This window comes from Scomber japonicus, chromosome 9 (genome assembly GCF_027409825.1).
Source record: "Scomber japonicus isolate fScoJap1 chromosome 9, fScoJap1.pri, whole genome shotgun sequence".
NCBI lineage: Eukaryota > Metazoa > Chordata > Actinopteri > Scombriformes > Scombridae > Scomber > Scomber japonicus.
Window position 1 is genome coordinate 11,941,941 of NC_070586.1, and position 24,222 is coordinate 11,966,162.

Sequence of the window (24,222 nt, forward strand, 5' to 3'; positions counted from 1 at the left end):
CCGAGTCTTTGGTAGAGGAGAGAGGCATAATCTGAAAAGAGGGATATAGCCAGTTCTCCCAAAAGAGCATGTCTGGATGTGTAATGGGACTGAGGGGCAGTGGAGTGATCCAAGGTAGAGCTTAGTCAGTAATGTCTGACTTTTGTCAGCAGTTCAGACCCCAAAACATCCTTCTTGTCATGCAGATATTTCCTAAATGCATCACCTAACTACATTTACTGATTGTAATGCAGTGCTTTAATGACATGAGTCTGTTTGGGATATTGTGAAATTACAGCATCTGTCTTTGTTTCACCCAAGCAGAGAGGAAAAGCTTTTATCTCCATCTATCCCCTTCGGTCTCTAGCTCTCTCTGGCTCCATGCTTATAATCCTGGAGCAGTTCAATGGGCTTGCAGTATGGCCCATTATTCACTCCAATACTTTTTCTCTGTTCTGGTCAATAGCCAAGGACATAGTAGAATTGGAAAGGTTTATTTGTTCCAGGGGGGCGGGAAGATCTGACCACAGGGGCAGCATCACAACAAGCCCTCATATTATGGACTCTGTAGCTATATGACATGGAGAAATGTCCACATATTTTCCAGCTACAGTATATACAGCTTGTTTATTCATATTTGTGTCATCCTAACTATTTGAATTTAGTTTTTTTATTTTGACATGTGGTAAAATCTTCAAATCTAATGACTTATGGCAGGTAGCTTGATAAGAAATGACTGTCTTTCTCCTTCTTTCACTTTAATCTGAAGAAATTCAATCAAGCAGCTTGGGTTCTTATCTGTACTTTGTCCTTGTTACGATCTCATCAAACCTTACTCTTTGCTCATGTTGGGATGGGATGTTGGGAAAAGAAGAGACAAGAGGATGAGGATTACAAGTTTCCTATCAGATGAGTTGAAAATGAGAATGACGGCTTCTGTCAAGCTAGTTTGTCATTAGGAATCAGAGGGGCGTAAAGGTACAACGGTGCCATATTCCCCTAATTTAATTTCAGTCTAACATTGCAGCATTTTTATTTTAAGTGGTTATTACTATAATGAACAGCCTCTACTGATTCAGTGAAATAAAAGACATCACATTTTAATGGGAAAGCATTTCCTCCTGATTTTATATACAGTATCAGTAAGCCCAATAATAATAAAAAAATGTTGACATTATCTTTATCTACACACTCTCAAAAAAACACAACTTGAGTAGAAAGCTGGGAATTCACTGCTGCAACAAGCTCTTATAACTTTAATTCACTTGGCTGAAATCACACTTTAAGATGTAAATACAGATACTTGAAATCTACTATACCAAAATTGATAGGTTTCAATTGTGATACTTATTCGAGAGGAACATGTGAAAGAAGACGACTCTTCAAGTCAGGCACACACAAAAATGCACACTTCTACTGAAATAAATTACAAAATGATGCATGATTGCTCCTTATTCTGTAGCACAAGTAGTTTGGCTGTCAGTACTCTGTCAATAATAAATGACACAAAAGTAGCTTTATTCAGAGATTGAAAGCACTTGAATACACAATGAGTTTCAGGCTACAGTTTACAACTTTAAATCTTGGAAAGAGAAGCTTATTAGCAGATGAAGGCAGCAGGACTTTTGTGCCAGAGTGTAGGGTGATGCATGGTGAATGAGGGAAATCCAGGACTTAATGAGGGAAATATTGGACTCTTGAATCCACAGTGCAATCATTTGGCTTCAGAGCACTTGGAAGATGCTGCTGAACTGTTTGGAATAATTTGCTGGTCATTTATGCACTTTTGGATCTCAAAATACCATTTTCACATCCATTTCAGCTGATTCAGACTTGCACCTGCTGTGTAACTGAAGACATTAAAAACTTCAATGGCTTTTGGATTCACTCAAGGATGAGTTGGTGATAACAATTTTTTAGTTTTTTCCACTAACATATGATTGAATTTTTTCTGCTGGCATTGTTGCAAAGTTGGATATAATTCAAATTTATAAGTCCTTTTTTGTCTGGTGGGTATCTTTTAGAGTTAACTATCCTTACACCACTTTGTATGCTACAGTTAGAGTGGCATTTAGTGACTAAACAACAGTGTGAGAAGACACTGGGGAGGTAAAATCAGCTGCCATCTAGTGCCAGCCTAAACAGCAGTTCATTTCTCACATCCAGAACCTGAGAGACCTTAGCTTACCAGGGGGTAATCATTAAACATTTTCAGTGACAAAAGAACCCTGTGACGTATTTGAGTCTGAACACTGCGGCCATTGGATTCTAAAAGTGCTCTGACCTTCAAAGTTTGCTCCTGTTGAGAGGGCTTTAGGTGGACTGTTTTTGTGAAAATAAAAAGGTGTCACATGTCACCCGAGGATACAAAGTTGGTGGTGCCCTTTTGTGTCCAGCCAGTGGTTGCTGGACACTGCTGACACTGTCAGACTGACCAATGGTCTGTTGAGCATTCGAAAATGCCAGCCAGAGCAGTGGATGTTTTTATCTGTGGACCCAGTTATTGAGCTGAGTAAAAGTGGGATTTTGGATTTTTCTTCATTATATTTTAACCAATTAAGAAACTGCACATTATAACTGATCAGATATGTAAACAAAGTCTTGGGGCATCTCTATACTAACCTATTTTGTAAAGTATGAGTAAGATTGATTTGGTAGTAGAGCAACTTTGCCAGTGTTTCCATAACCACGTTGCCAATTATTAAGTCACTTTTATTGCTATGTGTCCCCACAATAAGCCCATAAAACTGTCAAATAAAATTTTTTACCAAGATATAGCCTCAACTTTTGCCTTTCCTCCTAGTTTTATGTGACATCCATAAAGCGGATAATTACAAAAAATCACAAAAGGAACAATAAACACAGGAGGAGTGAATCCTCCCAATGACAAATCTCACTTTAGGGCATAAAAAAGGCTCTGACTGGCCTTGTGACTGATTGAAAAAAAAAGAAAGACAGGGAGAGAGAAAGAAATGTTTGAAATCCATCTGACAGATTCCTACTAAAGGGAGAGACACATTTCAGGGAATTACCAAGAAGACAGCTCATGATAATCCCAGAAAAAAAAAGCATTCAGCATTGGCCGACTATACCTTATCCTGAACTGCTTAGCTGACCATGTCAAATGAAAAGTACAACAGTTCAATTCAAAGGCTGGCTCTGCATAGATAGTGGTGCAGCAAAGCATACAATTGGGGATGATGAGACAGGAAGCCAGAAGAATTTCTCTCTCTCTCTCTCTCTCTCTCTCTCTCTCTCTCACACACACACACACACACACACACACCTGTATAAAATACGCCCCACTGTTATGTGCCCAAGTCTCATTCATGCCAGCAGCTGTAGAGGCAGTTTTGCGTCATAGCAAAACTTCAAATACACCTTGATTAAATGGTAATCCGCAATATGGATTATAATTTTAACAAGTGGCGTTGCAATGTTGCTATGTATTAATTTCTTAAATAACCGTTGCACAGGAGGGAAACAATCATGCATCATCATCATCAGTCACACTTTATGGTTTAAGTATATATCGGTGAGTAACCGGAATGCGCACAATGAGAGTCACTGAATAAAAAAAAAGAAAAAAAAGAAAAGAAAAAAAGACAGAAAGACACAGAGGGATGGAGGGAGGGTATTGGGTGTGTTTGTGTGTTATGAGTGTGGTGGATTTGCCCATACAGAGAGTGTGTATGTGCAGACGTATGTATGGGAGAGACAGAGTGACGCGGGTGAGACGAGAGAGAGAAAACTGACTACATATCCACCTTCCACAAAAACACTTTCTGTTCTCCACTGAAGATGGAACAACTGGATCGCAATGCGCCCCAGTCTATTTGACCAATTAAGAGCAAGAGCTAGCAATTATTGTCTCTGGAGATCCTAACCTGGCATCTTTTCACGTTTTTTAAGAGACACAATTTTAGTCTTTTGTCTTTCATTCAGTGTAACTCGTTGTTTCTGTGGAGTATATGAAGCTGGCTTGCTCTTGAGGACGGAGTGCGTCAAGCGAGCGCGTATCCAACAAGTGGATGCATGAATTTGCTCACACCAGACCAACCCCTGGACTAAAATCAGAAACAGTCAGTGGATTGATAACCTACTCATTTTTTTTTTGGATCAGTTTCTCAATTTACAACTGATCAACAAGCTGCACCTATTAGCTCTGCCTCAGATGTGAAGCTTGTCTGGGTTGATGGTGATGTATGAATGTGCGCATTGTCTTGGTCTGAGGTAGTTTTCTATCTATTTGACTTTGTGTTTTAATCAAGAAATAGTTTTCAAGCAAATAAGAAAAACTGCAATGAGGTAAGGCATCCTCTACATTTCCATGCTCTTCGCTCATTGACCAAAAGAAAGATTTCGGTGGACACGCTGCAGGATCCACCGTTTCCCACCTCACCCCTTTCCCCCCATCCATGGACTCGCTTCTCCATTCCCTCGGCGACCGTGGGGGGAAGTTGGGATCCTCTCTGTAGATATTTCTGTATGACTAGGGCGCAGGTGGTATCCAAAGGTCGCAGCCATGCCGATGCATCCAGTCACCTCCACGTTGATGTACCGGGGAATCTGCACCATCCCTGACATCCTCTCGTACAGCGCCCCGGTGAACCTGCCCGAAGACGAAGTTGAAGGTAAGATGTTACCTGTTTGTGTAGTGCTGAAGTGGTTCAAGGCTCCCGAGTCTCACATGGGGGTGTTTATTCATAATGGACTCATGTAGTGACAGTATATGTGGCTGTGGTCAGCTCCTGCGGTGGAGCTCATTCAAACAGACCCGCGGTCAGCACCTTGGACAGCGCACAGCAGATATTTGAAATTTACTGCCTGATTCAGTCTTTATTGTTTATTTTAAACATTTCAGCCCTCTCTGATCTTGATATATAAACGCTTAACAGAATGTCCAACAATAGCCACCCACTTTGTTATCAGTGTTGCTCAATGATCAGCTATGGAGATTCAAATTCTTTCCATTGCTTTAAAATAAAGGTTCAATCTTTGCAGCTTATTCAGAGGATTGCTCATATACTGCATATCCCTCTGTGCCCCTTTGTATGGGGCTGATTTGGTTAAAACAATGAGGCATGCCAGCACTATTTCTGTCAATAAGTATTGCTTCTTGAAGGCAGAGATGATGCATTGGCTTTAACTAGAAGCAGAAGATCCTGGGTGGAAATGTACTTCTGGTTTCAGTGGTTCATTAAGTCTGTCCTCACAGACTTTCTGACAGTCAGATGGCCCAGTGAGTGTTTCATAAATCTGTCTTTTTTCAATCTTAAAATGTTTTGAACCACAGCTGTTGAACAGTTCAACCAACATCCAGTGTAAATCCTCTCTTGACTATAAAACTTATCTATATAATATATACACACTCATCCTGCAGCACTGCAGTGGCACCTAATAGCAAAAGAAGTGTCGTCTCCTGACAAGCATGCTGGCACAAGACAACTATTCTGAGCAATTTGTTTTTCAGTATCATGAGAATATTCATGCCTAGGGCCCTTGTAATGTGAACCTGCGACATCTGCACATTATCATGCAGGAGCCCCTGGGACATTGTTCAAGTCTCAAAGCGTGTGTGATGACAGTAAGTTGCTGCTTTGTTGCCATATCTTCAGTGCGGTGATGCTGTAAGGTAGCTGACGTATGATTTGTTTACTGCACCTCTTGTTCTTGTTACCATATTAATATACCCTTTGTAGGGAAAACACACATTTCATGCCCACATTTCTTACCAAAAGCAGGTTTACAAACTGTCTTGTTTAGGTTCATTAACATATTGGACATCTTTTTTGGACAGCTTCAGAAGCAATCAGTATGCATATGTGTCTTTAAAGATGAAGCATTTTTGACACGGCTATGACTGAAATGCATATGTGTGAACTACAGGCAAGCTGGGTTTTGTGAGAAATCTTATCAGTGGGAGCTGGTGCAGAATTTCCTGGGGAGAAATCACAAATTAACTGTTAATTGAACCTGGAGCTGCACAAAAAAGTGTCTACACACACTCCCTCTGTGTCTCACACACAAATAGAGGCTCGCTTCTGCAAAATACATACTTGTACACATAATAAGGTTGGCAATATGTAATTCAGTGCTGAGGTCGATATTAATTAGAAAAGCAGAATGGAAGAGGACAAATATGAATTGGTTTCAATTCCCAATTGGTGTTCATTGAATGGACTCAATCAGTACCTTTTTACACCAGTTTCAGAAAATAGGTAGCATCACAAACATCCAGAAATGTCAAATATAAGGGTCTAGGATAGAGCGGGTTGGTTCAAGGTGCAATTCTCCCTCCTATTTATTACACTCTGTTGCCTTTTTTTGCTTTGGCACCCAACAAACTCAGCCTGTGATGAAAGAAAAGATCAACATGTCAGTTCCAAAACTGATCTTTGCATGTCATTCCCATGATCACTCATGCGCTTTATTGTCAAACATGATATCCAGTGTAAAGAAACCTTGCATGACAGACATATATTTTTGTGCACAGTAGCAGCACAGAAATAAAAAGGAATTGGTGTCTCATATTTCAGTCATTTTTATCGACTCCATGAAGAAGCTCTCGTCTGTTGAGGAATCTCAGTTTCCTTTCCTTCCTCCCACTTTAATTTATAGTCAGCTTGGGATGGAATAAATAGAAAACACTCCATTTTGGCTTTGCCTAATGATTCCACTTGTATACTGTCATGCTGCAGTCTCTCTGCTGCAAGACAAAGTGAGCTGTTTGGGCTTTACAGCTTAACTTATAGTGGCAGTTTGACTGGAGAAGCAATGGGACGCTTTGTGGAGATAGAATGGGAGAGCTTGGTGTAGTGCACAGTTAACAAAAGTGACAGAGCCTTTTTCCGCTGTTGCAGAGCATTAGTGATCCCGTGTGAGGGATGTCTCACAGGTTGTGAAAAGAGGCAGACTGTAAAGGTGGTGTCAGTGAGGAGATTGAATGTTGTTATCAGGAGTGTAACTGGAATTTATTGAGATTTGCAGCTTTTACCGCCAGATAACACAACATTACAGTGTTGTGTTATCTGTGAAGGGGCCAGCCTTGTCCTTCATCATACTTTGAGCTGCTCAGAGATAGTGGTCAGTGCTACAAGTGGGTAGCAGGGATATCATAATGCATTTTTGTCTCAAGCAATATTACGCTGTGTAGTGATACATTGCCTCCTCTCCTTTGCAGATACCAAATATTCAATAAGATCTCAATTCTAATATGCATTGAACAATTCTGAATACTTGTCAGTCAGATTTTGACAGCGGCTACATTCCATAAATGACTTGTTGATAAGAAATGCACTGCTGAAGCCGCAGTCTCCTTGTCTCATCACCGCTATCATCTCTTGAGAGATGGACGCGAATTGGCTGGAAGTCTGAAGTGTCACATACATCAGTTTGGCCGTCAGGGAGATAGGGCTTTGTCACAAAACAAAATTGCACATAAGTGAATATGCGTGTGCGAGTGCATGTATACGAACAGGAGGCTGAAGCCCTATTGGCACGCGTAGCCAAGGACTTGATTTTCAATTACTGGCTTGGACACCTCAGGGAATGGACGAATGGCACCATACTCTGGGCCGAGAAGCCTGTCAAAGCTATAATTGGAACAAAGCGCTATTTTTCTGATGTTCGATAAGCTTGTGTATGTGTGTGCATATTTGTGTGTGAGTGTGTGCGTGCATGTGTGTGTGTGAAGTTGGGGGGGGGTGAGGGGCGGTATGAGCAAGTACCTTAATGTACATTGATGAAAGCATAAATTGAATTGGACTCCATATTCTCCATTTCCCTTCCCACACAAGAGGGATGAAAAAAAAAAAAACTGTTGGTCATATTACACGAGCTCAATATAGTTTTAGACCTCCTCCACCACGGAAACACACACACACACACACACACACACACACACACAAAGCTCAGTGTCAATATCACTGCAGGTGGAATTAAGTGGGTAGCCTATTTCCACACTGCCTAACAACAGCCCTATTGGAAGCAGCTTCAAAATAGTCCCAGGGCTGAGCTTAAAGCATTTGTAACAGGTCCCAGAGTGAGGCTCATGTAAACACATGCCAGTAGTTTCCTGTAGACACAAGGAAAAAATAAGACAGCAGCAGAATGTTTGCATCTTTCCTGCAAAGTTTATTTATTGTTTCAATACAAATCTACTCTTGATTCCCTTTTCATCATTTCTCACTTTTCTCATGTTTAGACGTGTAGAATTGAGGACAAGATCAAGTTTACAAAAATATATTTAGACATATTCTCTCCTTCAGCTCCCTATTCCCTGTATTCTTGTGATTATTATAGTAATGTTGTTTGAGGGAGGTTGTTCATTTTAAGAATTTGGCCCAAATTACTTCTGTTGCTGATGGATTCACAAGAGAGTTGTTTTATAAACCTAAAAATTCCTTTAGCCATTTGGGGCTAAGTGAGAAAATTAAATCTATTTATAAGCAGTCAATAAATTATATTACGGGAAAATGAATCCATTTGACAAACATGAGTGAGCTGAACAAAAGGATAATTCAACTCAAGTCTAATGATTTAATTTTACATGCTTACAAACCTGGGATATTGTAATTTAATGTATTTAGAAAAGTAGCAGAAGCCACAAATAATGTGAATTCATTCCGAACAAAAAGCGAAACATTGCATTACAATCCACATGCCATAGAAGCAAAATGTCAATACAAATTACCATCTCAGCTATTTCATACGCTTGCAAGCATTGCTAATCTTCAATAAAAAGACAGGCATACTGGGGAATTTATTTCATTTACATGGCATGTCATAATTGATGGATGTCATATTTGGAGCAGGATGCAGATGGATTCAAAGGAAAAAGTGTCAATTTACACCATTTTTTTCTCCAAATCTATACATGTTTAATTGTATTTGTTTTTTTCTTCACTCATTTCCCATTCCAATGTGTTTGGTTTTGGCATGAAAGACTTTTCTTAATCACTGTCAAAGAAAAATAAAAATGTATCCTGAGCCAAACCTGTCACAAAGCCCCAGTGGAGCCAGATCTCTCAAGAAGCATCGTAAACTCACCAAGTAACTGTCTGCAATAATCGTAATCAACACAGCCAACACAGTTATCTACCCATTTGTTCACGCTCGTGGCAGAATGAGGGGGCTTTCATTGTTTCAAGATCAAACACAGACGGGATTGTCACCGCAGAGACAGGAAGCTACGAGTGGCAAACAGGAAGTAATCCTAATAATAAGAGCAAGAACACTAATGCATAAAGCTGGATTTATAGTAATTGTGTTTACATACTGTCATTAACTTTGCAATATAGACAGTGGGAGGGTTTACTTGTATCGTTACTGAGTAGAAGACGATCACCATGCAAACACTCACTTTGACAGAGAGCGACTTGGGATGAGCAGAAGTTATGGTGGAAATGGCTTTTGTTAGATTTGTGTGAGTGAAAGTGAGAAAATGACTCAGGTGTCCTTCCACTTGCTTCATGTCTTTTCACATCAACTGTCCAGAGTTCAAGTTGTCTCAGTACACTCTAAAGTCTACATTAAATATATTGAGTGTTTTGAGTTTTTCAGTACTGGGTGTTGTGCACCTCTCAGGCCACTAATGCAGGACACTAACCAAATATGTGTCTGAATCAAGTGGTCTAGTTTATGGGTTTTTAGTACAGAGTAGTCTCAGCACATCAGCGAAGTGAGCGTATACAGCTACTGTATGGTAATAACTGAGGGGCAGACGTGTCAGTCAATCACTGCCTGCACTGCTTAAATCAAGCTAAACATGATCTCACTCTCATTTTTAACACAGTTTAAGTGCTAAATACAAGTTTTAATGTTTCTACTTTTACTGCATGCAGCTAGTCTGGTGACACGTAAAACAAAGTATGCAGGAAAAAGCTAAGGCCGGGAACACACCGAAAAGCGGCCTGCGGCAAGTTGCCATGCAATCTCTATGTAAACTCATGGCGGACAGCGGCTGGGCGGCAAAGTGCATTATAATATTGGAAAACTGTAGAGATGAAACACAAGCAGCCCATACAGATCAATCAGTTGTTGTGGTCTCCATGTCTTTAAGGCTGCCATATAGCCTTGAAGTGGAGTGACGTTTTTGAACATGTGAATTTCAGCTATGGCGTAGCTACATGCGTAGGCTACATACACCAAAACACAACTATAATCCCCCTTTACATCAACATGAGACGAATGAAATCAGTGTCTACCAGAGGGGATTAATTTAACTGAAATTACATAGTTATGCCTTGATTTCAGCTCAGGATTTGTTTAAATTATCTCTGAAAAAATAAACTCTATCGGGACAGAGATGACAGAAACCCTCCTACATTAGCACCCAGCGAAACTCTGGTAGGTAACGTCAACATATTTGGATGATGAAACTCTGAAAAGCAGCACTCTTGGCTTGTGGACATAGCTGAGGAAGAAGTTTTTCCCCAATTTGTCTTTAAGTCATAAATATGCATATTTTCTTAGGAGATTCCAACTTCCACGCTGCATTTTGTTTTTCAAAGAAGTTTGTAAATGTAACACATGTTATGGGGGCTTCTTCTTTTTAACATTTTTAGTCATTTCATTGGCAGTTTTTGGAACCTTGCAAATCAAATTGACTGACAGCTGCTGAAAAACACTGAAACCACTGTGTTCCTAATGGCATAAAACTGCCTGTGAGGCTATCTTGATGTTTCTGCTCGACTCCTACTGTAGTTGCAGCAGAAAACATTGACTCATTCCTTTGCCCTGAGGTGGAGGGTTGACTTCCATTCCTTTGGAAATACTTACATGAATACAAATGAAGATATTTAAAGATACCGGCATCTGCTTGGCAAGACAGAAATTATGCACATAACGTATTGCTGGTGCAGAATCAGTGGGTGTTGCGGGGGTGTACTTCCAAGGGGTCAACCAAGACCATTTTAAAGCATATGCTGCTAAGAACAACACATAACAAAATGACCAATCATGATGGTAGTGGATGTGCTGGCTCATTTTCAGGAGTGTGGAAATGATCCAGATGTGTTTAGCACAACCAAACACTTATTTTTCTCTTCTGTTCGCTCTGTTATTGGCTGCTATTTGCACAGCTCTCTCTCAGGAAGACAGAATTAATTCAATAATTGCTCTCTTACAGAGAAAAACTCCTCATCATATCCTTAAATTGGATCGCTGAAACAAACCGTTTATTTCCTATTACATAGAAGAGAGCTTTTCATACAGAAAAAGCATTTCCCCCCTGAAACAATATTGAAACAAAATTGAAGAAAGAAGTGAATCAAGCTAATAAATAAAACGTTTTACTAGTGCCGGCACCATTGCATTTCCACTTTCTGCCTTTCAAATCATTTTGACAATGTAACAAGTCTTGCAAATATCAGTTTATAACTCAGACGGCTTTTGTTAATAATCAACAAAGAAGAAAGACATGCGGCATCACTAGCGCTGACTGCTGTAATTGTTAAATTACAGTTAAATGCCTTTAAAGCCCAGGGGCTTTCATGCTGTAAGAATTTGGCTTTGGTGATGTTTAAATTTGTGCATTTTTATTCCAAAAAAAAGGGAGGCAGGATGGAGAGATAATATTACGTCAGAGTGGAGGGAAGGTGGCAAACAGAAATATCTGGAGGCCTCAGAGGAGTTTTTGACTAAGAACCACCAAATAAGAAAAGGATACAGACCTGGATAAAGAAAAGAAACACAATCAAGACAGCAAGATTAACGTCATCCATTCTGGAAAAGGCATGGTTCGTGACATTACAAATGTGCAGCACAGGGAACACACATAAAAGCATCTTCCTCCTATCTAATCAGGCCAAGAATAATAAATCTCACTTTGCGCGTCTACCTGTCACTCGGCTCTACCGGCATGATGGAGGACGGTCTTACACAACCTGCTAGACAGACAGGCAGGCAGGCAGGCAGGGATGGGTTTCAAAATGGCTCTCTCAAATGTATCACCTGCCTAGATGAGACACGCGGCATATGAAAAAGCTCTACTTGACATGGATGGTGATAAAGATGTGAGGCGAAATGAGCTGTTTCTCAGGGGTGAGGTGACCTAGCACTACAGCTGGTGAGCCACAGGTCATATCTGTAGAGTAGTACGGCTTTTAGAAGTCTGTAAAAGACACTGTAGAGAAGAGAAATATAGGATTTGTGGAAATCTGTGACATTATTGGTCAATTTATAAAAAAATGTGTAATAAAATGTGTAAAAATGCAGCCTTCCTTTGCATTTATTATAAGGTGTAAGGAATAGCTGCATATCGTAAAGCAGAAAATTAACTAAAAAGCTGAAAATTACATCTTCTTTTAACTTTTCATTCACTCGACATATTATCACATCAAGAACCATGGTCTCATATATTTCCAGTTAATCAGTTGCTGTAACCTGCTATGACATCTTACCTTGGCGAATTGGGTTTTGATGGAAAGTGTTGTGCAGATTAGCAGGAAATATCATGAAGTGCTGTGATTACGGCTGTCAGGTAGGTTATAGTTAAGTCATTTATTTCCATTGTGATCGATTGCCATGAAGGAGTGGATCCAGCAGACTTTATTACCTGTGAAATGAACTGTGATGAGTTCTGGAAGGTGGAGTGCTTTTTCTCCTGGGTAATATTTCCTCACTTTTGATGAACAATACTGCAAAATGTACACCAGACAATAACGAAATGCAGCAGAAGAAAAAAAAAAAAACAGCATCTACAGTATAAATGAATACAGTTAACATGGTGGAACTGAGGGAGTACAGGATAGTCTATAATGCATAGTGGAGGCTTTTGATTATTCACATCTGACCTTTGTTTTAGGTGCTTCTCACGGGGTTTCGCCTAGTGGATATTGGTGCTGGCTCAGCTTGGTATCAGCTGTGATGATGAAAACTTGCAGCTTTGAAAACATAAGAGCGAGGAAGGGAAAAAGAATGAAGACAGATCAATGATTCCCCTTCCCTGCTGGAAAAGAAAACTGAAAGAAGCAACAGAGACGAGCTAAAATTTCACAGCCTTTCACTGACTTCAATCATTTGAGGTCAAGTGGGGTTTAAAAAGTTGGCTGTGGGATTTCTTCTTAGTGAGGATAAAGCATCTCGACCTTTCCTACTCCCCCCCCCCACTATCTCCCTTCGGCCGTGTCAGTGTTGCATTGTCAAGGTTAAACTGTTTCAAATTTCATGAAGGAGGAAGGAGTTTTAATCCAAACTCATAGATTAGATTTATACCTTAAGACACACGACTTAGACTCTGACATATACCCCCCTATTGAATACTCCAGAGCCTTGTTAGAAACCTGTTATGGTAATATTCAAATCTTCTGGGTGCTAGAGTCGGCCCATATCCAGCTAAAGATGGATTAAGGGTGGTATGGGTGTTTAAAAATAGTCGCCTGAATTTCACACGCACACACACAGACATACACACGCAGCAAAGCAGTGTTTTTCTCACACTGATAAGGTCTTACTTAAAGAGTGGGTGTGCTGCAATTACTGATCCAAAGCAGCTATAAGCAGATGCAAGTCTGACAGAGGCAATGAGGATCTCTCCGGCTCTGAAAATCTGGCCCTGGATTACATTTATGGACTCTTCGCTGCTACAAAAGCCTCAGTATTAGCTTGCTCTGCTCAAAGTGAGCTGTGTGTAATTAGCAGAAGTTTTCAATGATGCTATATTTAACCAGAAAAAGGGGTAAAGCCTTGCTCCAGGCATACCTTGATAACTCAAGTAAATATTTCCCATGTGATGTGTTTCTGTTCTGTGAGGACATGAGAAGAATTCATTTTATCCAATTTTTAAAAAATCTTGTTTTTTTTTCATTGTTGTTATAATAGAGGACACCACATAGAAAGTTGATGTCACACTCTTCGTCATGATCCAAGCATTTTCTATTTGTCTGCATGAATCAGCTTTCCAAGTGAGCCCTGGCTTTGTCTAGTGCTGCGTACGGTTCACAGACTGTTCAGCATCTCTGTGCCGCAGCCAGGATCCGGTGCACTTCATTGATAGAGTGTACAGGGAGAACTGTGCAATGGGAGTACAGCGCACCTTTCACTTGTGAGAGTTCAGCTTTAGATGCTTGGTTCTCACAGCTCCCCCGATCTTAACTTGGGCTTTTCATCCTCTGTCAGATCATACCACAGGAGACCCCATGGCTTCGCATCTTTGAAGGCCAACAAGCACCTCTCTCTACATCAAAGAAAATACCACACGCTTTCAACAAAAATATTCACACCTCCCCGGTGGCAGCGGTGGTCCTAGAGACTGAGTGCAAGATGCAGCATCAACAGCTACTAAAATTATATAAATAAATAAATAAAAAGCAACATTTTCTTTATATGGAACATTATATGTGATTGAACCCTGAAAGTGAGAGTTGCAGTAATTGAATTAGGTGAGGGTGCTTTAATAATAGCTGCAGCAGCAAAGGAAAAGTAGAAGGCAGTGGCACTTTGGTTCTGACAAGGACAAATTTGATTTTAACAAATATAGAAAATCACTCAGCTTTTTTGAGCAGCTTCACAAATTCCTAAAAGCATTGAAGGAGTTCGTAGCAATTCGAAAAAATTCAGGCAGTTTTTTTGATGTGAAACCCCCAAAATGCAATGCACTGCACTCTGTTGCAGACTCCATTCAAGTCACTGCTTTTTTGTTGTTACTATCTGAAGGTTATTTAAAAGATCTATAATGCTATTTTTGGCTGAAACTATTATGTACAACAACAGTAATGAGTTTCCAGATGAAGATTTAAAATACATTTAAAAAAAAACAACCTAATTATAAAACCTTTTAATGACCAATTAACACAATATCAGCCATCAACAACCATATCAATGATCAATCAAGCATGGATTTCACTCCTTGTCCTCAAGTCAAATAAGATACAACTTTATTGTCGATGGTAGAAAATTGTCTCTAGACAAACCAACAAACCAACAAACTGACAGTATGAGCACTCTTAAACTCTTATCAATAAAATGCAGCACACCAAATGTAGGATGGTCTAAGAATTGAAGAGGCCAGTTGCCTGTGGAATAAATTACTTTCATGTTCTTTGTTGCGAAAAACATCCAGCTCAGAGTTTAACCTCTTAAACTCAGAAAACAGTGAATGTGAAGGACTGTCAGGCTTCGTCTGTTCCCAGACAGCCTGTGACTGGCTCTGTGACTGGCTCTGTGACTGGCTCTGTGACTGGCTCTGTGACTGGCTCTGTGGCTGGCTCTGTGGCTGGCTCTGTGGCTGGCTCTGTGGCTGGCTCTGTGACTGGCTCTGTGACTGGCTCTGTGACTGGCTCTGTGACTGGCTCTGTGACTGGCTCTGTGACCGGCTCTGTGACTGACTGATTAGTTTACTGGCCACACTGACGACCCTTGCCATGCTTCTGTCTGCACTCAGAGTCAGGTGTACAATGCAGCGGATTTTACAACCACTGATATTTTATAGACTAGTTATGAGACAAAGCTCATTATCTAGGAATATTCCAATTGGTACTTGATGTAAGTTTGAGCATTTCTTTATTTTATCTGCTTTTAAATTACTATAAGTTGAATATATTTGGGTTTTAGGTCAAACAAAACAAGCAATATGAAAACCTAAGCATACATCTTGGGCTCTGGGTCACATGTTAAAGTATAGTTGATACAAATAACTGACAATGAAAATAATTGTTGGTTGTAGCCGTAGACTATATGTATTTTATTTCATGTTCAAGAAGTATTGTTCAATGAGTGTGCGCTACAATGGGAGAAGAAGTTATCTTACCTTTAATACTGTTAACCAAAAACATCCCACCATGATTCTTTTATGTCAGTGATTTGGTTTGGAAACATGAATACTGACCCACTGTTGTTTTAGTTAGCACTGCCTTACATTTCTGTCTTTATTTCATCGCTGCATACACTGTACATACTTTGATTGGGGAGTTTAAGTTTAGGTCATGTATTCACAGTCAGGGGGAGATACGCTTTTATACTGACAAAGGCTGTTTCTCAATTACAATAGAGTCACTGTTGGGGCATACATGTGAATTTAGAACATTTTGGGCTCACAAAGTAAAGTGAAAATGGAAAGATATAGTTTTCTGTCCTGAGGATAATGAAACTTTCAAAGAGATAACACACTATCTGGATGGCATGTGGTCAAAAAGAAATTCATTCTTTTAGAGGATGATTAGTCAGCCCCTTTTGATAGATTGTTAGTGGAGAGATTTTGTATGGTCTGCTTTAGTTCAGAGATTTTTCATTTCATACTAATATTACTCTGTTTGTCCTGATTTCAAGCAGTGCCAAGTGGTTTGATAGTGTAATAGCTGTATAGTGTTAAGACTGTATATCTCACAGAGCTTGATAAGCCATTCATTATATTTTTGGCCCATGCAGCTTTAAAGCATTTTTTATCATGGGAATATATAGAGTATAAAATCCTCCCACAACAATTTCCCCCATATTTCATTACACGATACCAACTTTTTTCTATCAAATATACAAGGCACCATTCAGCAGTCAGGATGTTTTGCTCACCTTGGCCTTTGATCAATAAATAAAGCTTTTAGAGGAGACAGAGTATTAGCTAAAACTGTTTTGGCACCTTATTTAAGAGTGTGTTTGCCTCCTGCTAGTCTGTAACATTTTGTTTTTTTTTCTGTGACGGTCTGCTGGAAAGTCCCTCTTTCTGAAGTAAACAGATGGAGCAGGGACCTCAGGTGGATACTGAGGCATTGTTATTCTATAAACAATAAGATCACACCTTGGGAAGGAAAAAAAACACAGCTGGAGGCTCTCAATGATTCAAAGTACACCTCCAGTAAGACATTTTCCAGCGAAAAGCATTGTGAAAAATTGCTGCTGCAAATGTTCCTCGGCTTGGTTTTTATAAATTGCATGCCCAGATGTAGTCCGTTGTAATACATGATTGCCAAGTACTTTTGTCACAGTTTCTATTCTGTGGATGTGTACTTGATTACAACAAACTATTTCCTGAAGCCCTACTACCACATTATGCACACAATGACACGCGCTGTTTCCTGTCGTCACCTATATTTCATCCTTTGTTTTTCAACTGACATATTTGTCACAGAATGTCACACTGTGGATTTTAGCCTGAGGTCCGACTATTCGTTGCTGTTCTGACACTGCGGTAAATCACCAAAGCAGCAATTCCCATTTACACAACTTTGGGCTCTGCAGCGGATTGATAAAGTTTGTTTAGTATTACACTTCAGTAACTTAACAAAAGCTAATTGGGTGTAAACTGAGAGGGGAAATTTCAATTCAGGTTGGAATGTTTTATTTCCCTGAAGAAGGCTGCTATTGTCAGTTAATTGTATAACCGAGACAGGTCGAAACATTCAGTACCTGTTTGTTTTCAGTATTCATTCAAACCCCTCTCTACATTTTCTCATTTAAAAACTTACATTAGTTTTGTCTTTTCTCTGACTTAATGTATAATTTTCTCTCAGACCCCTGCAAACCACCATATTTCCATTAACCTTATTTTAAAAAGCCTGCTTATGGCTTTAACATGCATGTGTAATGACGCATTTTAAAGTTCCTGATTCCAAAAAATGCTAGATTAGAGAGATTACACACATTACATGTAATATTCTGAAGATTTACTCAGTGCATCATCTCTATCTTAAGATTCATCTCCTGCTCTCCTCTTTTGTGTGCTAATCAGGCGTGTGACATGGGGATGTGACAAGTCTGAAATTGTAGGTGACTCGGTTGTGGATGCTATTGCATATAAATGAAGGGATTCAGTTCCTTATATGGAGTAAACAAAAAGAGAAGGTTTGTGAGAGTAAAATATGCTGTGTGGTTGAATTGAGGAATTAGCTGCTTAAAGATTTACAGTATGGATTGTGGCACCACAACATCATTGGATTTTATATTGCTGAACTTTTATTTTGGTAATCTCAAACTGACTGTTATTGCTGCTGCTGGTAACATAAAGTACATCACTCCAGTTTTTCACTAATGAGTCTGAATTTAGTATTTCACTTCCATAAAGTTCAGAGAGTTACGACAAATTATTGCCTAAGCCGGTATCTGAGGCTGAGAGAAAGTTTGTCTCTTAACTATTAGTTCCTAAAGTCCCATTCCACTCAAAATTGTGAGTATATGTAGAGTTTGAAGCATGCTGTTTTAACATTCATCTGCTGAAGAAAACATTCTGTGCTCCCTCTCTCACAAAAATTGACTTTAAGGTCTTCAAGCATGATTTGTAAGCTAGTCTAGATCCAATAGTGGTCCAGTATGCAACTTGCACAAATGTGAAAACCTCCTAGGAATGGATTTGAACCACAGGCCAAAAGATGCCTACTACTTTAAAACATTTTTAATGACGGAGAAAGAGAACGCGTCATTTTAAGAGTTTGTTGTGGAAAAACCATATGAGACATTAATTATTACTCAAAGTAGAGCATTTATATACATCTTAAAACAGTAATGAAGCTCAATCTCCATGTTGATTATAATGGAGTGAAATTGGGTGACATCCTGTTGCTAATGCCAGAGCAAACTAAAAACTTGGATACCAACACTACCCCAAACTACTTACAGTAGCTAGTATCAAATAATAATAAAAAACCTGGACTTTTTAGTATCACTTCACAATGAAACCACTGTGCTGACCTTGAATTTGCACACAACCACCATCATATGTTGAAAAAAATCAAACTGTAAACCTTTGTTAAATCACCCATCAAACACACTGAAACCATCCCAAAAGAATATAAAGTGATGAAAGAACCCAAATTCAAAGCATTCATGACAACCTCGTCTTCTCTGGTATGGCAGGAAAAAACACACCCAACCAACCTGAAGAGTCTAATCAAAGGCTTCGTCAAAAGCACACGTCAAAGTTCCACTAGATACTGTTAACAAGATTCTTCTTTCAGTACGCCTCACCAGCACATGATCAAGAAAAGGGACATAGACCTATCACTGCTAAATTCTAACATTTTCAACAATAATATTGAATCAAAAGTTAAAGGAGGACAAGAGAGGTTTATACAGATCAAGTTTCAAAAACGGTGAATCGTAAATTTGCTATTATGCAACTCGGAAGCGCATTATTACTTAAGTTCACAATGACCATGAATGTTAGTGCCACATTGCATGGTAACTCATCCTGTGACACATTCCAACAGGTGGTGGCGCTAGAGGAAATGTTATCAGAGTCATTAAACCTCATCCTTAGGGTATCTCATGGAACATCTGTACAAAATTGAATGGCAGCCTATGTATAATAGTTGTGGAGACATTTCACTGAAAACCTATGGTGGTGGTGTTATAAGTAAAGTGAGGTGACCATCAAACTCATTCAAATCCATCCTCTGGAAATCATGAATGTCTATTTGAAATTTCATAGTGATGTAATAGTTGACATACTTCAGTCAGGACCACAGTGTTGGACGGAAACTATCAAACAAACTGAACTTGGCATCCCTGGAGTCATTTTAACTAGCATGGCTAAACATATGGTGTCTTGCTGAGATGAATATGACAGACTGTTTTTAGTGGATTATTGTGGTTCCCTGTTTTGGTTTGATGTCGTAAAGTGCTTTTTAATTATTATGTTTTCTATTATTAACAATTACAGCATTACAAGCATTGTAATTTTGTTTCTAATATTAATTGACATTCTTATCACTTTGTAATTGTTGTTCTGAAAATAGCTCTAAAACTAAAGATTCTTATTATTAATAACTAACATATATAATAACCTGGGCATCCTATTAAACATTGCATGCAAGGTTGACAAACTTTATGTTCAAATTTTGTCCACTTGATCTTGAAACTAACATTCAGCATCTTAACCACTTACATCTTAACTTTTTTTTCTCATAGTAAGTTTGTACTACAGAGGAAGCTTAAAAATAGCTTATCAGTAGCACTACTAGCAATTGTATGCTAATGTCAACACTAACAGACTCCAGTAATCATTTTCAGATGACAGTAATTGTTTAAAATAGTGGGCATCTTCTTCTAACATATACTGTCATTAATATGTCTTGCTTTCTACTAATTCATTAGACAGATGGGAATCCAGATAATATCAGAATTTTGCATTTTTTGTACTTTATTTGGTAGCATATTTTATTCCCATCAGATTATTTTGGCACTAAAGTTTTTCAGAATGTGGCAAGAAATGAAGTTTAATTCATCCCCATGAAATTTAAAAATAGATCAGAAAGAACTGCACTATATAAAGTGTAGAAAATTTGGTCTGATCTCATTTCCTTGTTAAATTTTTATCCACATATTTTTTGCAGGTTGTTTATCTTATTTTGGCTCTTTTTTTATAATGTTACTGGTGGAATTTATTCTCTTGAGCTGCCTACCCCCATATAACTATGAGTCAAGCATTGATGCGGCATGACAAATGTGTCTTTGGTGCGTGGAACATTTCCCATTTTCATATCCTGTTCTGCCTTAACACTTCAGCTCATTTGTGTATGTGTTTTCTCTGCAGAGATCCGTGAGGCCTTTAAAGTTTTTGACCGCGATGGAAACGGGTTCATTTCAAAGCAGGAGTTGGGAATGGCCATGCGCTCGCTGGGCTACATGCCAAATGAGGTGGAGCTGGAAGTCATCATCCAAAGACTGGACATGGATGGTGAGGCAAACACACACACACACACACGCACACACACTGCTTGGATTTTTATCTTAAGTCACACAAGTACAGAGGCTTTGGTCTTTATGTGACCACAAAACTGGACTGTACAAGGCAGTAAAACCAGCTACAATAAACGCCAACTGTTCCTTTTTCCCACAGGCGATGGCCAGGTGGACTTTGAGGAGTTTGTCACTCTTCTAGGCCCAAAGCTGACGGCAGCTGGGTTGCCAGATAAGTTCCATGGCACTGACTTTGACTCCGTTTTTTGGAAGGTGCTCATTCAGTCACTCATTTTTTGCCTATTAGAGAAAAGATACACAGCAGCTGTTGCAAACCTCCGAGCGCTAAAACATTTAAGGCATTGCTACTATCAACTTTAAAAAGACAACCAGTTTTAATAGTCACATCCATGCAGTCGTTAATAGGAGGATTTAAATCTTGGAGAGGTTTAAGATTCCCTTAAGAACTGTGCCCTTCATCCAGACTTTGAGTTGATATCTTATTAAGTAGAAAATTAAAGTCAATTTTTATGTAAAATAGATATTCATTTATTTAGACACCTCATTAGATAATCAACTGCTCACTTTGACAGTAGGATGGAACTTAATGGGATATAGCTCCTGTCAAAGCCACCTTTGTTGTAGCTATGTGATAACGACTCCAAAGTGGCTGTCAAGAAAGTAAGGCTCAAAATCCAGTGTGAGAGAGAGGAGGGATTTATAGGAATTCTTGGCACAGACTGCATACGAAAAAAGAATCACAACTAAAAGACACCTGCTGGGAGAGTCAAGAATCTCAAGGGACTGTTGAAAAGGCTGCATAGCTTCACATAACATTATATAACAGAATAGTAGTATGAGGAATGTGCTGCTGTGGATCCATCACACAGGGCCCTCTGGTCACATTGGTGAGCTGAACATGAGTAATACAGAAGAGCTTTCCAACAGGCACACATCATTGATTGGCATTTTTTTTACAGGGATTTTGTTTTTAGATTTATATTATTCATTCACAGAGTCTTTTCTGGAAGACCTATAGACAGCTATAGCTACAAATTACTTAACCGATTCAGATTGTACATGATTTTAAGTAGATCATGCTTATACAAGCTTTGCATTTTAACTTTAGTAGACTTTTGAATGCAGTTGCTGTTATTGTTCGCTGCCTGTTTATGTATGTATGTATTGTGTGAGTGTGCACAGACTATAAGTGCCAGTCTTTGTATTGGTGTGCGTTTTCATACACATCTGCCTCTATTAATGTTCAGATGTGTGTGTGTATCACCAGTGTGACATGCAGAAGTTGACGGTGGAGGAGCTGAAGAGGCTTTTGTACGACACCTTCTGCGATCACCTTTCCATGAAAGACATCGAGAACATCATCATGACTGAGGAGAACCACATAGAGAACCCAGAGGACTGCACGGTGGATATAGACAGTAAGGATGAGCTTCCTATACTTGGTTTAACAGAAGACAATCCAATATTAATAGGGTTAGCCTTAAAACTGTTCAGAATTCAGATTTTGGAAAGAATTTTTGTATTTTATATTTTTTGTCTGTTATATATCACTTACATACCTGGACTACTTCCCAAACAGACATAACATTATCATGTCTATATTACAAAATACAACTTATGGGTATAGAAATGCAGATAGTTTCAGTTTTATTCATGGAAAGATATTGAGATTTTATTTTTTTTAAGTATATTTTTGGGGCTCTTTGCCTTTATTGTACAGGTTAGTAGAGAGAGAGAAACAGGAAATGGGAGGCAATGATACGCAGGATAGGACTGCTCGGTGCGGGATTCAAACTGGGGTGTGGCCTGTAGCCTCAACACATGGTGCGGGTGCTCTACCCACTGAGCTAAACACCACCACAGATATTTTGAGATTATATTATTTATCAATGCTTTGAGCATAACTTCACTTAAATGTCAAAACAAATAAAACCCAATTTAGTGAGACAGCAGGGGAGGGAAGTGAGAAATAACATTCTCAGTAGAACAGTCATTTATTGTCTTCCACAATAACATATTATTAATATTGTTACAGCAATTCAAATATACTGTGAATTTCAGCTTTAAATAGTCAAGTCATTTCATTTATCTCACCCAATTCACAAACAAATCACACATGTGTCTTAAAGGATATATCCTTAGATTTAGATAAGACACAATTCCCCCCAAAACACTTTTAATGGGGATAAATGGAAGAAACCTCAAGGTGAACAAAAGAGGAGGGATCCCTTATTTTAAGACAGACAGACATGCAGTGGCAATAATACAACACAGAACAACTGAATGATAAAGTTATAGATGGATTAATAACATGAGAAAATTAAGGGCTCTTACTTTCACCATTTTGCATTAATATTTAGCAATTACGGCACTATACGACTGTGTTGCAGAAACAGCATAGACACCAATTTCTCCCATTATAAGCTTCACTAGATCATAATGTATTTGTGCAGCCAGTCATCGGCGGTATATGAAACGCTATGCCCTCTTAGGCAGCTGTTCTTCAGTTTGAGCAACTATGCAAGTAAGGCATTGTTCTCCCTCCCTTCACAGTTTTTCCTCACTTATAAAAATGCCTATTCCTAAAGCTCTGTCCTAGAAATGAAGAAAATCCTTCACTGAATAAGAAGTATGGGTATAGGTTTCTGGAAAAAGCAGTAGGATATAAGTAACACAGGGTAAAAGGAAATTGAACCTTTTCGGTTGTTGAATAAGGCAACATGGTGGCTCAAAAGAAGTGGAAATGAGTTCAGTTTTAAATGTAATTGGGTTGTGGTAATTTATCTGATATGTAGCTTTAATGCCTGCTGGAGCCATTAAAAGCCCATTCTCTGATTTAATATAAGAAAAAAATTCAAAGATGTGAGGTGGTGAGGTTTACTCCAGGAACAGCAATGACCTCTGGAGGAGGAAATGAAGATAAATCAAAAAAAAAACTAAATCAATTTGAAGGATTTTGAAAATATCTTCTCTTTGGACAAAATAAGGAACCGTAATCATCAACGTGAATCTCTTTTTGTCTCAACTGTTTTAGTTCTTACTTTAGATTATTCTTAAGATATACTACACCTTTTCTTGGAGCGCCAGTGTTTTGCCGAGCATCTTTTAATATGCCAGTCAGGTGCTAATCTATTTGTTTATTGTTCCAAATCTCCAATCAATATTTCAATCTCCATGCAGTTACATACCATACAGGTGTGAAAACAAATTTCCTTGGCTGTGTTCAACCCCTTAAGATTGTGATCATGTAAATGTAAGGTTTTGTGATGAGCTCTTTCATTCAGAAATGATTATCAGGTATCTTTCAAGCATTAAGTAACACCTGACTCAGCAGGTCTTTCAGATAATCTATTTTTCTTTCCCTCCCACCTGTTCTTCTTCTTCTTCTCCTCTTCTGCAGGCTCCAGCCCGACGCAGCAAGTCAAGCAAACCTGCGTGCGCAAAAGCCTGATATGCGCCTTTGCAATTGCTTTCATCATCAGTGTCATGCTCATTGCAGCCAATCAGGTGCTGCGGAGTGGCATGAAATAGGAGTTGCAGCATTTTCAGCCTTGACCACCGTCTAAAGGCTGCCTTTCTGACAAATGACTGTGGAGATAAAAGCTTAAAAAA

At 39.0% G+C, this 24,222-nt stretch overlaps 1 protein-coding gene across 1 annotated transcript; it reads left to right on the top strand.

The window, feature by feature from the left end:
- Window positions 1–4,504: 4,504 nt before the first annotated feature.
- LOC128365462 (calcium-binding protein 7) lies at window positions 4,505–24,151 on the top strand. Its single transcript, XM_053326216.1, has 5 exons — window positions 4,505–4,613; window positions 20,444–20,587; window positions 20,750–20,862; window positions 21,878–22,028; window positions 24,011–24,151. Exons 1-5 carry the CDS (start codon window positions 4,505–4,507, stop codon window positions 24,139–24,141), a joined length of 648 nt encoding a protein of 215 aa, XP_053182191.1. The 3' UTR covers window positions 24,142–24,151.
- Window positions 24,152–24,222: the final 71 nt, after the last annotated feature.

Coding starts and splice junctions, on each gene's coding strand:
- LOC128365462 (XM_053326216.1), top strand. CDS start 4,505: ATGCCGATGCATCCAGTCACCTCCACGTTGATGTACCGGGGAATCTGC. Junction 20,863..21,877: donor TTGACTCCGTTTTTTGGAAG/GTGCTCATTCAG, acceptor GTGTATCACCAG/TGTGACATGCAGAAGTTGAC. Junction 22,029..24,010: donor CTGCACGGTGGATATAGACA/GTAAGGATGAGC, acceptor CCTCTTCTGCAG/GCTCCAGCCCGACGCAGCAA.